Here is a 16876-nt window from a genome sequence, read left to right on the forward strand (position 1 = left end):
TCACCACCCCCTCACCACCCTCTCACCACCCCCTCACCCTCACCACCCTCTCACCACCCTCTCACCCTCACCACCTCACCACCCCCTCACCACCACCCTCTCACCACCACCCTCTCACCACCCCCTCACCACCCCCTCACCTCACCCTCACCACCCCCTCACCCCACAACCCTCTCGCGATGTCGGCCAAACGGAAGCTCGACAACAACCCGGCAAACGACGACACCAACAACACCAACAACCCAGCAGCAGCAGCAGACGACAACAACAACAACGACGACCACAACAACAACGACCCCACGCCGCCATCGAAGCGACGCCGCCGATCTCGCCACTCCATCAGCATGAGGACGAAAGTCGCCATCATCCGCTGGTGGGAGGGAGGCGGGACGGCTGCGGGCATCGGCCGAGCGCTGGGCCTGAACCGCTCCACGATCTACACCATCATGAGGGACCGGGCGCGGATCGTCGAACACGTGAGGGCCTCGGCGCCCGTCGAGTCGACGATCATCACCAAGAGGCGGAGCGGCGCCGGCGGCGTCGAGGAGATGGAGAAGCGACTCGTGGCGTGGCTGGAGGAGCAGAGACTTGGTGGTGGTGGTGGTTGTGATGGAGGTGGTGATGGTGGTGGTGATGGTGATGGTGGAGGTTGTGGTGATGGTGGAGGTTGTGGTGGTGGTGGAGGTGGTGGTGGTGGAGGTTGTGGAGGTGATGATGGAGGTGGTAATGGTGGTGGTGGAGGTGGTGATGGCCGTGGTGGTTGTGGTCGAGGTGGTGATGGTGGTGGTGGAGATAGTGGTGGTGGTGCTGATGGTGGTGGTGGTGGTGCTGATGGCCGTGATGGTGGAGGTGGAGGTGTCATGGTGCCCCTGAGCTTCAGGGCGATCCAGAGGAAGGCGAGAAGCCTCTTCGAGGAGTTGACTGCGACTCGCCTCCTCCACGTCGACCGAGGAAGAGGAGGCCGAAAGGGATACGTGCCCCCTCCTCCATTCGTGGCGAGCCGCGGGTGGTTCGATCGCTTCAAGGCTCGGGCGAACCTGCAAAGCGTGAGGCTCTCCTGCGATGGTCGCTGTGGTGGTGGTGGTGATGGTGGTGGTGATGAAGGCGGCTCGGGTGAATTCCCCGATCTGTTGGCGCACGTCGGTAGCATGCGAGGTGGTGGTGGAGGTCGCTGTTGTTGTCAGCGCCTCACCCTCTACGCCATCGGCAAGCCACCGGCACCAGCGAGACTCGAGGTAAGGCGATGGGAGTTGAAACAAAGAGTCTTGGTGCTGTTTGACACCAACTTAGCAGGGCTTTCGCGACCAATATCATCCATGGTTTGGAGGGTTAGATCGCGTAGATTTATATAAATGTGTCTTTAAAGCCCTCCACCACACGACGCGGCCAACTAAGTGAGGGTTGTCACGTAAACAGAACGTGGCCAATTCGTCACTAGTACAGCACAGGCTGTCTGCCGCCTGATGAAGCTGGTTGTGGTTACTGGCGAAACGTCGTACTCGGATTGTAAATGGTGTGGCTTGGCTCGCCAACACACCGGTGTGCTGTACTAGTATACTACACTATACACTACACCATACACTACACCATACAATACACCATACACTACACTATACACTACACTACACTCCACTATACTATACACTCCACTATACTATACACTACACTATACACTACACTATACACTAGTGCTGTAATAGTATACTACACTATACACTACACTATACACTACACTATGCACTAGTCCTGTACTATACTACACTATGCACTACACTATACACTACACCATACACTACACCATACACTACACACTCCACTATACTATACACTACACTATACACCAATATACACTACACTATACACTAGTGCTGCACTAGTATACTACACTATACACTAGTGCTGTACTATACTACACTATACACTACATCGTACACTATACACTACAATACACTACACTAGTGCTGTACTAGTATACTACACTATACACTAGTGCTGTACTATTTTACACTATACACTACACTATACACTACACCATACACTATACACTACAATACACTACACTAGTGCTGTACTAGTATACTACACTATACACTACTATACACTACACTATACACTACATTATATACTAGTGCTGTACCAGTGACGAATTGGCACGTTCTGTTTACGTGACAACCCTTACGAGTTGGCTGTGTCGGCTGGTGGCGGGTTTAACGACACATTTATATGTTTACGCGATCTAACCCAAAACAAACTCTATCTTGGTGCTGTGTTTGTATTGTGGGGCGTACAATGAAGACAAAGATTCCGGACTAACCCCCCAGTGTAGCCTGGGAACAGACGCATTACCAAATAGGCACCTTCCAGGAATCTGCTCACCGCAAGCTATGAATACCCTAATACGTGCATTGCAAACTAAACACGCTCTGATATTACTGGGCATTGTTTTTGAAACTTGATTGGCCTACACCACAAGAGATTGCAGCAGCCTTCTTTAGTGCCTAATCTCACTACCAGTGTCAGACCGGAGAACGCCCAAAGGCGAACAGTACAAGGGCAATGCACTATCAGAGTAATGAGAGCTCGGGGTAAGCATCTACATCATGCCAGTACCAAAATATACTAATAGGGTTTTCCCCTTTTTTCTGGCAACAAAACTGACTCCTTTTGCAAGGAATCATGTTTTCATTAACCACAATACTTGCAGTCAAAAAGCAAACAAAAAACACAACTCTGATAATGTATGCATCCACACCAGAGACAGCTTTTCTTAGAGCCTAGTCTCATATGGTGATCGACCAAATGACGCCAAAAGGCGCACAGTTCAAAGACAAAAAGGGGAAAAACCCTATTAGTATATTTTGGTACTGGCAAAGGAGGCCTCATGATGTAGATGCTTACCCCAAGCTCTTATTACTCTGATAGTGCATTGCCCTTGTACTGCTTGCCTTTGGGCGTTGTTCTCCGGTCTGACACTGGTAGTGAGACTAGGCACTAAAGAAGGCTGCTGCAATCTGGTGGTGTAGGCCAATCAAGTTTCAAAAACAATGCCCATTAATATCAGAGCGTGTTTAGTTTGCAATTTCACAAGTACCGTGTGTGGTTAATGCAAGACATGATTCTTTGCTTTCCGGAAGTGCTGAACATCTCTTGCCTCTTTGAAGATTTCATGGCTGTGTTTGTGTTGTGTATTGTGCCTGTACGTGTGTAGTACCGTCGAATACAGATCGACACCCGGGGTTGAGGCACACTGACGTTTATTTACAATGCACAGGGGATACTTAATACTGGAGGGGGTAACGGCCCCCTCACCCGGATAGCTGGGAACACACGGCTATCTACCCTGACCTGCCTCTTAATCCTCCAATCTCTGGGCTAGGGGAGGCTGTCTGGCCCGACACTGGTGAGTCGGGCTACGGCACCCGGAGTCCCAGAGTCCTAGCTCTGATTCACGGGGCCCCGCCACTGGCTCGGTCCTGCGCGGCCCTTACAAGGGCGGCGTCTCAGGGGAGACCAGGGCTCTCACTAGGCAGTCTTCAATCTTCAAGAGTTACCAACACATTCTGCCCTGAGCCCTTCGGCTCATCCCCTTATATCTTGAACCCCTCCCCGCTGGGGTGGGCCCTGTGCGGACGTCGTTGCGAGCACCCTCCCGTGTGCTCACGAAGCCCCGCCCACTGTGCTAGTTTCTCATACGATTCCATACATATCACCTCTACACATATCTCCTCCGTAAGACCCCTACACGTGTATAGCACGCTTGGCTAAGTATGGTGCGAAATAAAGGTTCAACGTACGGTCTATTTCTCCAACAGTGCGTGGGAGTTTTCAAAACGTGAATTTGATGATGATATGACGCGATGATGAACGTATTAAGGGAACGCATTTTTTAAATGGCGCGGATGCGAATTGGATGTACTAACGCGATCGAGCGAACGGAACTGCGTCGCGCGAGTAGAAACAAGCGGCCGTAACGTCTGTCTCTGCGTAGCATAATTATCGTCGCACAAGGCATTGGGATGCTGCTGGATGATTCTAGACGCTACGCACATGCCCCCAGTCTTTGTTCAGCCTGTGTATGCATCATCTCACACGCTACTGCGGCCTGCGCTTTACCCCCTACATGATATATCATTTATTGTAAGCGCAATTTTTCCAGAACATGGAGTTATTCAGGAACGCAACTACTACCACCGCCGTGTTATAGGAGAACACGCTGTACGTGCATACAAAAGTCTCTTTCTGTTCCCTCTCAGATGGATTCGGGCATTGGGTTGCCCTTCATCAAACAAGAATACGATGGAAATCCATTGGCCGCGATGTCTTCTGACTTGACGGTGAAACCTGAACATTCAGATGTTGGTGAGACACTTTAAAAAATGCACGTCTCCCGCGTGGTCACATTTCAATCGTTGTTAACAGCATGTCCTCTATTAGCACACAGTGAACAACAAAAGCGCGGAGGAAGCAGTGGCCTGCATTGGGTTAAGAAGAGATCGAGGCCATCATTCGTGATGGCCTCATCATTCGTGATGGCCTCGTCACTCCTGCAGAAAAAAATGCTACATCGCTCAATTGGGGGCCTTTCACCGGGTCAAATAAAAAACAAGTTTAGTTTAGGAGGCTGCTGTTGAAATCACTCCGTGGTGTTTTAACGTTGGGGCCCTTCCCCGACAAGGTGAGGTTCTGCCGACTGGGAATAACTCGATAAAGCAAGTTGCTTCATTTCGTGATATGAACACAACTCCGCTATAAATTTCGTTTCCCCTCACATTTGTTCAGTTGTGCCGTCAATGTCAAAGGCATTTTTAAAAATATTGTTTTACCAGGTGAAGCCCCAGTGGGCTGCTATACGTAGCTTTTTTTAAGAAGCTGACCTGGCTAACACATATAATACCTCAACAAAGTGGCTTTTCACGTGTGAAATGTATACCAGCAGCCAAATATTCTAAACCCATAGCGCTACATAGAGACCCATAGATATACATAGAGACTCACCGAGACCCATTTTCAGAGAGAGCCATAGAGACCCACAGAGATCCAGAGACTCTTATAGAACCAGAGACCCACATAGACCCATACTCACATGTTTCTAAATATATTTCCATTCACATTACCCGATCTCTTGGCAATTGAGACAACGCACGATGTCGGTAGAATGCCGACAAAAATTACTTCACAAGATGACTGTAGTCACTTAAAATCCTCCCTTTCATCTCTGGAGCAAGCGTGTTACGTGACTATAATACCTGTACTTCTCGTGTCAGTGAAATAAAACTTTTATCGCTCACTGATGGGTTAAGCTGCGTAGAGTCAGCCATATTTAATGTGAGAATTTCGTGTGTTAATTGGTCTTCTACTTTCGTACAGCTGCTGATGTAGATGGTAGGGAAAACAACTACAATTTCACATTCAGGTTGGTCATGCTCAGATAACCGCGTCAGGAGCAGCGGAGTAGTGTATCATCACCGCTGTGATGTCACCTTACTAGTTGGTAGATCGGGGCATTGCGTTGTTATACATTGCACGGTCTGTTCATTGGCAATTGGGCTGGACCCAATCGAATCGCTACATTTGGGAGGCACAGTTTTAATAGCAGGCTTCCGAAACCCCAGATACAAACTGCGGGATGTCGACGGTGCTGGCTCAGGAGTATCTGACAATCATCGTCTCTCTCTAGCCCTTCAGACACCCCTGGCTCCGCCACCTCACGCGACGATTTGTCCGTAACGGTCGATTGAACGCACGGCGTGTGCAGGAGCAGTGGCGACGCAAGAAGATGAGGGGAGTCTGGGCACTGGGATTTTGAGGATTGTGGTGAAAACCGAAGTGGAGGAAGATGGTAAGACCCCCCTTCCTACAGGCAGGCAGAGCGGAAAGCAATTAACAAAATAGCCAAACAACACCGTCGACAACAAGACGTCAAGAATTATACGATCCTTCTGTAGAAACACCCCTCGCCCAGTCTTTATCATTTTAATGCATTGTTTGGTGGTGTTCCTTTGGCAGTGGTGCACAAGCACAACCAACAGCAATCATTTGTCAACAACACTGCCCCGTAGAACGTAACTATACATATGCACAGGCATACCCCCGGTTTGCGCCCAGGATGCGTTCCTGAAGAGCAGAACGTAAATGGAAAGAACTTGAATCGAAGAAAGGAGATGGGATGGGAAGTGGGATTGTGGATTGTAGTGTGGTACAGTAGCTACTACTTAGTAGCTACTACTTAGTAGCACCTACTACTACGTAGTAGTACCTACTACTACGTAGTAGTAGTAGGTACTACGTAGTAGTAGTAGTAGGTGCTACTGCTACGTAGTAGTAGGTACTATTAGAGATGGGACCGTGGATTGTAACGTGGTACAGAAGCTACCAGTAGTAGGTACTACTACTAGTAGTCATAGGTAGTACTCGTGGTCGTAGCTAGTAATAGCTACTACTACTAATAATGGGACAGTGGATTGTTACGTGGTACAGTACCTAAACAGAGGATGCTCCAGTAACCCATTGCACATATATACCACAGCACCGTCGGAGTGAAAAATGTATATTACGAATATATTAACTTCTCTATTATACTAAATGTATTACTGTTGGTTTTTTATAATTGAAAAAATTATTCGGTGGGGGAAAAAATAGAAAAAAATAAGGTACAGTGCAGACACGAGACTTTCCAATCAGGGACACCAGCGCTTGGGCGCCATCTGGCGCACGAATGTCGCATTATAACGTCGAAATATTTGGGTCAAGAGGGTGGTAAACGAAAAAAATAATACAAGGACTCCTCTACTTACGAACATTCGACTTAGGAACTTTTAGAGATATGAACAAACCCTGTTTGTACGTCCAGTTGCCTGTTTGGATTGAGAGTCATAAGTGCAATATAGATGACGGTGGTGGCATCTTACATCTGCAGAACGTTAATAATCATTGGCATTTGCATCAACAGGAGATTATACAACGTTTAAAGCCATCCCCCGTGTTTAATGTACGTGCCGTACAACATGTTTGGAATCGACAGGAGTAAAGTTGGCCTTGCGAAGGTACCTCTGGAACCTAACTAATTTGTAAATAGAGGAGTCCCTGTAATCGTTTTACCCGTTCTGGCAATAACACAGGAGTTGTGTTCAAATGGACACACACTTATAGCAAGGCATCATCAAGTCTGCATGAACCACAATACTTGTGGCAAAACATGCAAACAAACATGCTCTGATAATAATATTATACACGCATTGTCTTTGAAACTGATTGGTCTAAACCTTGTCTCACCACCCGTGTGAGACCAGAGAAAGCCAAAAGTTAAACAGCGCAAGGGCAATGGAAATAAAGTATTAGTGGCTCGGGTTGAGCCGTTATATTGAAACGATGAAAAAATAAGAATACGTTTCATACCCGTTCCGGCAATAAAACAGGTGCGTTAAAAACCGTTGGGGTCTTGGCGATAAAGTTGGTAAATGTCGAGTACGTTATGGCAAGGTACCCACGATACATAAATCGGCACTGGGTCTCAATGGTAGATATATTTGAGTTGGGTAAATATATTTAAGTCTGCTTTGAAAATCCATCTCTTTAAAGTGGCCTTCCCTCTTTAGTTTGGTCGGTTGCGCCCTGGTTCTGTTTTTTCTTTCCTGCATTCCATGCATTGCGCATTGGGATCCTCAGATGGAACGCACAATATACATTTTCAATGAGTTGAGTACGTTGTCGCGAAAATACATAACAACGGGAGGGGTGTGAATCGGGGTGTTATTGTGAGAGGCAGCATTTGGTGTAAGGCCCCCTTCTCCAGAGCACACTGGGTCAGTGTTGTTGACAGATGCGTTGATTTTTTTTGTTTGTTTTGTTTTTGCCTTTCGACACCCCTTAATTCATCCAAAGGCCACGGTGCATTTTATAAATTACAGCTGCAGATCTACAAATTTTGAAAGTCGAAGGATGCAGTGCGAGTGCATGGGAGAAGGGGAATTCCCTCGAAGGATGTCCGGACACTTCACGCGAGAACTTCATCAAGGTGGAGTTGCCGAATGAGGACGTTGGTGAAGAAGGTGAGTCCTCCTCTGGAGGGGCCCACTTCAAATTTTGTTAAAGTGAAAAAAAACTGCAAATCTTGAGTTTGTAAATCGAGCAATGCCTGTCTTGCATATTGGGGCGCCGCGGTAGCAAGATGTTAATTCTCTCGCCTGATATGCAGGAGGTCATGGGTTTGATCCCGACCCTGACGCCTGTTGTATATTTGGAGTTTGCGTGTTCTCCCCGTGATCATCATCGCAGATTAAGTGCAATGCTTTTTTTGTTTTACTAACAATCATATCCCAGTTGAATGAGAATCTTCACTTAAAACTATAAGCTAAACATTTTTATTTTACCAAGTAATGCCCCACTGAGCCACCCTACGCAGCTCATCACAAATGATAGCTCAACGAAGTAAGTGGTTTACCATCATCACGTGGAAATTTATAGCGGGAAGCCACGAGGAGATATTAACTACCTCGTCTGGTATGTATGCAGGAGGTTGTGGGGTTTTTTTTTTTGTAATTTCACTGAAGGAGGGAGGCGTGGGGGGGGGGGGTGCGCGGGGATTCTGAGCAAAGAAGAAAAAAAAAACTTTTCTAACGTAACTTTAACCAGGAAGCAAGTTATAATTTTTTTCTCCGCTCGCTCTGGAAAAAAACCAGGCGCAGTGCAGAAGAATTCAGCAAAGTTCCGGGGGGTGGCATCGCGGCCGCTCGTCAAACGGGGATGCCGTCGCGTCGGAGACCCCAAGGGGCCACGCCGTCACTCGCACTCCGCCACGGGCCATTCGGCCGCAGCGACGGGCCATTTGGCGCAAACTTACACGGACACTACGACGATGACTGCTGCGGCACCGGCGGCGGCAGCACTGACGGTACAGGCGGCCGCCCCCCCTCGCTCGTCGAGGAGAAGGGCGAACTTCACGTCGGACGAGTTGGAGGCCCTCGTGCGCTGCGTCGGGGCCCACCTCAGCGACATCGACCTTGTGCCCGACGGCCAGAGCATGCGCCTCGCGAGGAAGGAGCGCGCGTGGCTGGATGTGGCCTCCGGCGTGAGCGCCGTGGGTCTCTGTCGATCCGTGGCGGAGGTGAGCACCAACCGGTGGCGCGAGTCTTTAAATCTCTGTGGCCTCGCCCCACCTCGTCCCCCCCCGCTCCTCTCATCCTCTTCGTTCCCAGTCTCTCTCTGCCCCAACTTCTCCCAGTGCCCAGTGCTGTGTTGGGTCCTTCTCCCTCCTTGCACCCCTCCACTGGAATCAACTTCTCCCATATATTGAGCAGCACTGCACCATAGACTCAACACTGCCCAGAGACTCAACACTGCCCACAGACTCAACAGTGCCTATAGACTCAGTAGTGGCCATAGACTCAGCACTGTCCATAACCTCAACACTGCCCATCGACTCGGCACTGCCCATAGACCCAGCAGTGCCTATAGACTTAACACTGTTCATACACCCAACAATACCCATAGACTCAGAAGTGGCCATAGACTCAACACTGCCCCTATACATGAAGCAGTCCCCCTCCTTAAGCTCCTTCCATTCCTCTCTCAAAGACTCACCTCTTCTCCATCGCCCATCGCCTTCCTCTTCCCTTCCCTTTCCCCTCCACTCCTTCCTGTCCCTCCCCTGTAGCCCCTTTCGTGACCCTCACGTGCCCTCTGTTACCCCTGCCAACTGAACCGCTCGGTATTTGTTACCACTTTTAAACTCTGTCAAGCGCTTTCTAAAGATATTAAAAAACATAAGAAAGTTGATGATATGGTACAACTCGGTGACATTGTTTGTAAGGTTGATATAGCAGAATGCAATGTTAATGTTATATTGGTTTATTGTGTCGTGAGAAAATAACGTGAAGTATGTTAGAAATGTGAATGCTTTCACGACCAATATTATCCATAATAGAGTTTTTACACACTTTTTATTAACTCACTCTGTCTGTTGTATCCTCAAATCTTGTAACTCAATTTTTACCCACTTCTCAATGTGGTATCGACTGCAAACTTGGTATACTTATGTCATATTGATGACAATACTATTTTCTATCATAAAAAATATATTTTTTAAAACATAATTTTTTATATGTTATGTTTCGGCTTGGGTCTAATTGTCCACGCTCAACTGACATTGGCTGTAAATCACCACGGTCCCTTACGTTATGGCACGCTTCGGGGCCACTTTCCTGGGAAGTCGTGGAGTTCCATTACTGATACGGTACATTTCATTAAAGCGTGTTTTTAAAGAAGTTTTTTTAAAATATTACTTATTAAAATAATAATTCTATATCTATATATTTTTTTAAAGACCGAAGCAGGAGGATTTTTCCACAAATCTGTCTGTCGCCTGATGATGCTGGTTGTGGTAATTAATGGCAAAACGTCACAGCTACTCAAATTGTAAATCTCGCAGTGGGTTTTACTCTCCAACACAAAACCGGTTAGTGCTGTACTAGTAACGAATTGGTCACGTTTTGTTTACGTGACAAACCCTTTCCTAATTGGCCGTGTCGGGTGGCGACGCGGTTTTAATGACGCATTTACATTTACGCGATCTAACCCAACAAAAACATCTCATGTGATTGCTTTCGTCCGCTCGCTCCGGAACCCCACTAACCCGCTTTGCGCCGCTGCACAAGATTTGCGGTGGTGATGCGGTAGCTGACGACCCCTTTCGAATTAATTCACGAAGGCGTGGGTAGGCAGGGGAGACTTCGCGTTACCGGACATCCGCGAGTGAAAAATAAACTAGGGCTTCACGTCCCGTAGGATTTTTCCGCGGCAAAAAATCAATCCAACGTCCAGATTTCCGAACGTTCACTTTGCGCACGTCCCCGTCGTTCGTTCGTTCCAGGTCAAGAAGAAGTGGTTCGACCTTAGGAGTCAAACGAAGAGGAAGGCAGCAGCTCTGAGACGGGAGGCTGCGGGCGGCCTTTTGCTCGCCGCCCTCCAACTCAACCCCGTCGAGGAGAAGGTGGCCGCCATGCTGGAGACAACGGAGGCCATCCGGTGCCTTGCTCCTCGCATGCTTGGCAACGGTAGGTTTGGTTTTATTTTTAACTAAAACGACTATTAACTTTTTATTTATTTATTGTTATCAGGTGCAAGGCCCCCACCCGAGGTACTACGTAGCTCTTTTTCAGAAGCTACCTGACCATCACAAATGATAGCTCGACGAAGCGGCTTATCGTACATGATGTGGACATTTATAGCAGCAGCCAAATACTCTAAACGCGTAGAGATAGACTCACATATACTCGGAGAAAACCCAGAGATCCAGAGACTCATGTCGATTCACAGAGCCATATTCAGAGAGCCATAGAGACCCATAGATTACCAGAGACTCGTAGAACCTTAAGAGACTCACAGTGACCCATATGCATATAGAACCATAGAGACCCATATTCGGAGAGAGCCATAGAGACCTACAGAGATCCAGAGACTCATAGGACCATAGGGCATCGAAATGCAATTCCTTCTCGTTTTACTAACAATCATATCCCAATTGAATAAAAATTTTCACTTAAAACTATAATCTAAACAGTTTTTCTTCATTTTACCAGATATAAAACCCCCACTGAGCTACAATGTAGCTCTTTTTCAAAAGCGATGCTCGCCATCGCAAATGATAGTTCGACAAAGAGTCTCGTCGTCGTCATCATCGCGTGGAAATTTATAGCAGCAGTTAAATCATCTAGCCGAGGGGTCGGCAAACCTGCGGCTCCTGAACCCCACGCGGCTCTTCGAGGACTGCTTCTTCATGACAGTTTATTTCGATTTAAAGCTTTCGTGACTGCAGGGATTCATCTTCTTGGTTCTTTTGGTAAAGTCACGTAGAAGGAAAGTAATAAAATAATAAAAATAAAACATAATAAAATAAAATAATTCTCACGACATTTCGGCTACAATGCAAGCAGCCGTCTTCAGGTGAAGAATTCTTCACCTGAAGACAGCTGCTTGCGTTCTTCACCTGCTTACGTTGTAGCCGAAACGTCGTGAGAATAATTTTATTTTATTATGTTTTATTTTTATTATTTTATTACTTCCCTTCTACGTGACTTTACCGAAAGAACCAAGAAGACAGTTTATTTATTTATTAAGGGTCCATCAACGTCTCGTTTTGCGCGCTGCATTGCGGCTCTTGAAACAATAACTTTTCTTTACCGAATTGGAAAACTAATTAATCTTCTTCACTTGCGAAGAAGATTACGAATGGAACCCGTCCTTTACTGACGAATGGAACCCGTTGGTAAGTAGGCCAGGGGGATTGGCCATATTTGCTTTTTTGTGGTTTGATCATGCAAGCGTTATCATATACACTTGAACCCTATGCCATTACCATACGCATACCGACTATGACCAGCCGCTTATGCGTACGTCGCGGAAAGAAAAACTAAAATCAAATAACTTTGTCGGAACACCGAGGCTCCCACCACGGTTTTGGCGCCGGCTATCGTAGAGTGGCGGCGGTCGTGTCGCTACGGTTCTCTGTGGTGAGCAACGACATCTGGATAAAAACAACGGAGCTACTGCTGCTTCTACGCCTCTCTCTAAATCAAATTAACGCTGAGCTGCTCCGTGCGCGTTCCGAGATTCGGCGGTGAACGGGACACCCACCCACACACCACCCTGCGACCTGCCAGACGTCGTTGTTGAACAGGGGAAGGGTTAATAAAGTGTCTCACCGGCATCTGAATGTTTACGTTTCACCGTCAAGTCAGAACACATCCCAGCCAGCGATTGGACTTTCTTAATTTTCTTGTTTAATGAACGGCAACTCGAAGCGTGACTCCGTCTGAGAGCAAACTAAAATAGAGATCTAGATACCCTGTTGAATTAGCATATACGCAAACACACAGCAGTTTATTCCCTCGTTATTCACGAACTTGCAATTCTGGCTATCCACCATTCTGCAACTTTTTCCAGACGCCCAAAAGACAGAGGATAGAGGTGTGTGTAAATTCCCACGTCTCACGAGACATCTGACCACCAGCATGGAAGAGTTGGCCAACATTCCCTCTCAGTGAGGGGGTGGGAGGGGGTCGTTCTCTGGCACTCCTTCTCACGTGAAGCCCTTCCAGTCGCAGTGGCGTGAGCAAGGAATTGCAGGGCTGCAGCTTTTTTTTACCTTGTACCAGGTCGCACTCATTATACACAGTGTATCTATTTTCTCTCGCATACGCATTCATGCATACACATGCGCGTGCGTGTTTTACCCAGCAGAGCGTCCCCGTCTTACCAAGGCAGTCGCCACCAAAGTGGCTCCCGCAAGCCACCCAACCTCCACCGCCACTGCCGCCAGTGACTGGGACATTCGCTTGGCCGCCGCGCCGTTGACATCCGCCCAACCGTTGCGTCCGTCGAGCACCACCTTGCTCGATGCTCTGGGCCCCGACGAAGATCACGTTCCCGCCAATGACGACGCGCCTCCCGCGTGGACGGCTCGCCCCGGACGGCCCCCTCCCGGCGGCCCCGACGGCATCGCCGATTTCCCACCGAGTTCCCCGGAGCGCCAGGATGCCCCGCTCTCCGAAGGCCTCGCGGTTCCGTCGAAGCGGGCCTGCCGGGGTCGTCCACTCGGGGACGGACGTGGCGAGCGTGGCGAGCGTGGCGAGGGTGGCGGCGAACGTTGGGACCCCAACGACAGCGGCGGAAACGCGCACCTCGTCCGGCTGATGGAAGAGCAGACGGCGCTGCTGCGAGTCGCCGCGGACAAGCTGAGCAGGGGGCTGAGGACCATCGAGGAAGACCTCAAGGGGTTGAGGAGCTTGGCCGAGTCCCAGGCGGCCCTGTGGAAGAACTGGCTGGAGGTGGGGCAGAGCGGTCGACCGTGACGCTGGGCAAGTCTCTCGTGCCCGCGGGCCAACTCGGTCATCGGGGATTGCTCTCGCGTTTGACGTCGGTTGCGAGTTCTGTGCGTGCGGACAAGGACGCGGTTTAAAAACAAAAAAAACGAGCGAAAATTACACGGAGTGTTCTTTGACAGAAGGAGGAAGAGTAAAAAAAAAGGTTATCAAAGTCGACCTCGCGATTATCAAAACACCGAAATCTCACAAATTCAAATGCTCGTGACGATTATCTGAACCACCAGCCCTGGGCCCTCCCCTCGGTTCCAACTACCAAACTCAAAATGAGTCACCCCCCCCCCCCCCCCTTTGTGCCGTGTAAACATTGCCACGAGGTAGACAAAGGGTGGCGGCAGCCTTGATCACTCCACTGTTAGATTAAAAAAAGGACCTCTTTACCTCGCTACCTCGCACGAGATTCATCTCGAGTTGCCAACCGTCGCGGCTCGTCAAGGACTGCTTCTTCGTGACAGGCATTTATTATGGACCGACCAACGCCTCGTATGGTTCGCTGCATTGCGGCTCTTGAAATATTGACTTTTTTGTTTGTTTTCCAAATTAGCCACAGATAAAGGTGGTGGATGGGCGGGTGGGTTGACAGGTTATGACCAATATACAATGAACGCACAATTCACACGGGAGTTCATTCATTGTTACGAGAGAGATTTATAAAAAAAAAAGTAGCCGTGCGTGGATTTCTTTTGACGGCGTAACGACGCAGTGCGGATTATGTGGAGCGGAGGTACTGTCGGAGCTGACGCGAACGTCGCCTGTACGTCCCCTCGCAAACGTTGCCTGGATGTTTCCACCAAAGTGCATTCCCGGTCGAGCGATATACATTAAAACATTTTAAACGTATTTTGTTAGCTAACAGTTCAAAACAGAAACCCTAAACATGAATGACGGTAGTAAGCAGATCAGTGCTAATTATTGAGCTAACAATTGTTTTTCCATCATATAGCTTTTTTTGGGTTTGATCGCATGAATATAAATGTGTCGTTAACCCCCCACCACATGACACAGCCAATTAGTAAGGTTTGTCACGTAAACAGAACGTGCCAATTCGTATTTTTGTGCAATATCTATTACACTGGTCAACAAAAAAAAAAATTCTGGCCTGGACTTTTGCAGTTGTTTTAGACTAATTTCAGGGTGCTGATTCCAAATCTGATGTCAGATTTGCTCTATCACATCTCATTTTTATGCTATCGGCATACCCCATTTTCATTGATTTTACCCGAAATTAACTCTGTCACTTATGATTGCAAGTTGTTGCGAGTCAGTGACTGCTTTAGTGTTAAAATATGGTGCTGTATTTTTAGGATAGTGTGTTTATAATATCATTTTATGTAGATATCCATATTTATTTAATATTTTTCTTCTGCAGTTTTTATTGAAAATGCAATATTTGATATCTCAGAAACCGTATGTGATGTACAAAAACTGATGCCAGATTTGGAATCGGCACCCTAAAATTACCTTAAAACCGTTGGAATACCTTATGCCAGAAAAAGTGTGTTGACCAGTGTTATCCGACATTCACAACGGTTATATCTTAATGATGCATAGCCCCAAATGTACACATTTGTTTTAATCAATGACACTCCAAAGTCAACAAATCTCCCCCATGTGGCCTGTAACAGACTGTCGGGGCAAGTGGTTGTTAGTAGCGAGTAGCAGCACCTATGAAGCCCGGCAGCTGTGGCAACACGAGGGGGTGGGTGGCCAGCACCACGCCCGGCCGCCTTTGTCTCCCCAGTGGCGATGTTTGCTGCACACAGAACCAGTTACTAATTTGAGGCCGAGTTGACCTAGGGGAGGCCCAGCACCGGTTCCAGATAATCGAACTCGGGTAGCTGGGTTCGTAGCGCAGCTAACCGCTACACCACCGGCTCCCCACATTGACACGCTCCTTAGACCACCACACAATCAAATCTGAATATTTCTACTGCAGGATAAATCCGATGCTGTTAAGCTCTTTGTTCACAGATGTCCAGTTGGGACACGAGCACAAAGTATAGGAAAGGTAAATAAATCGCTGAACAAAAAACACTGACTGCTTGATATTGTGAACTAGGTTAAACATAAACAATTGTCTTATGTTGGGGGAAGAGGGATCATCCACAAACATTTCTTCGAATAGTTTCAAAATCAAGAGTTGGCAACCCTTTTTTATCTCGCGGTGGCTAGGAAACGTTACCTCCCTCGCCTGGTATACAGGAGGTCGTGGGTTCGATCCCGACCCCGACGATGCCTGTTGTATATTTAAATATCTCTATAATAAAATAAATTTAAGTTTACTGTTTAGTGTCCGCGTCTCTCTCTCCCCGTGGTGGTCGCGAGGCTTTTTCTGCGGCCCTTCGGTTCATTTCTCTCCACATTTAGGATCAACATAACGAGTTTCGATTGTTACGTATTTCTGTGTATCTCTATGGTTCTAACATGTTTACACTATGTAACACGATTTTTGTTTTTGGGTAGTAAGTGTTATTTTATGATTGCGTATGCCCCAAAAGTTATAGAAAATTGCTATTATTCCCCACAAACTTTGCTTTTGTGACCAGGACTTTGTGAAGGAATGACACACATGCACACCACATTTTCTCATTGAAAATATGTAAATTTCAAAATATCAATGTCCTGGTCACAAAAGCAACGTTTGTGGGGAATGATAGCCATTTTCTGTACTTTTGAGGCATAAGTAATTAGAAAATAACACTACCTAGGAAAAAAATTGTGTTACACTTATCTGGGTCTCTGTGGGTCTCCGTGAGTGTGAGTCGGTCACTATAAGTCTGGTTCTATATGCATCTCTGAATCTGTGTGGTTCTCTGGCCGACTCTTGAGTATGGGTTTCTGTGGGTCTCTTTCGTTCTATAAGAGTCGGGCTGCTAAAGCACAGCAAGTTGGCACAGTAGAGGGCACAGGTGGTGCATCGGCCACTCAGTCGACCCGTGGCACCTGGGTCTGCCCCGTGACCTGTCAGCGGGCGTTCGACACTTCACGTGGCCTCAACG

The 16876-nt window shown here is 47.7% G+C and overlaps 1 protein-coding gene across 2 annotated transcripts; it reads left to right on the forward strand.

The window, feature by feature from the left end:
- The first annotated feature begins 719 nt into the window (after positions 1 to 719).
- LOC144949841 (uncharacterized) lies at positions 720 to 16153 on the forward strand. 2 transcript variants are annotated; one of them, XM_078879806.1, is made up of 7 exons: positions 720 to 1235; positions 4254 to 4359; positions 5756 to 5839; positions 7908 to 8048; positions 8679 to 9103; positions 10868 to 11051; positions 13237 to 16153. In XM_078879806.1, the coding sequence occupies exons 1-7, from the start codon at positions 861 to 863 to the stop codon at positions 13845 to 13847; spliced, it is 1926 nt and encodes a 641-aa protein (XP_078735932.1). In that variant the 5' UTR covers positions 720 to 860; the 3' UTR covers positions 13848 to 16153. The 2 variants fall into 2 exon arrangements, with proteins under 2 accessions (XP_078735932.1, XP_078735933.1); XM_078879807.1 differs by lacking the exon at positions 5756 to 5839 and having other exon boundaries at positions 721 to 1235.
- Positions 16154 to 16876: the final 723 nt, after the last annotated feature.

The sequence above is a fragment of the Lampetra fluviatilis genome, chromosome 55, assembly GCF_964198595.1.
Source record: "Lampetra fluviatilis chromosome 55, kcLamFluv1.1, whole genome shotgun sequence".
NCBI classification, from domain to species: domain Eukaryota; kingdom Metazoa; phylum Chordata; class Hyperoartia; order Petromyzontiformes; family Petromyzontidae; genus Lampetra; species Lampetra fluviatilis.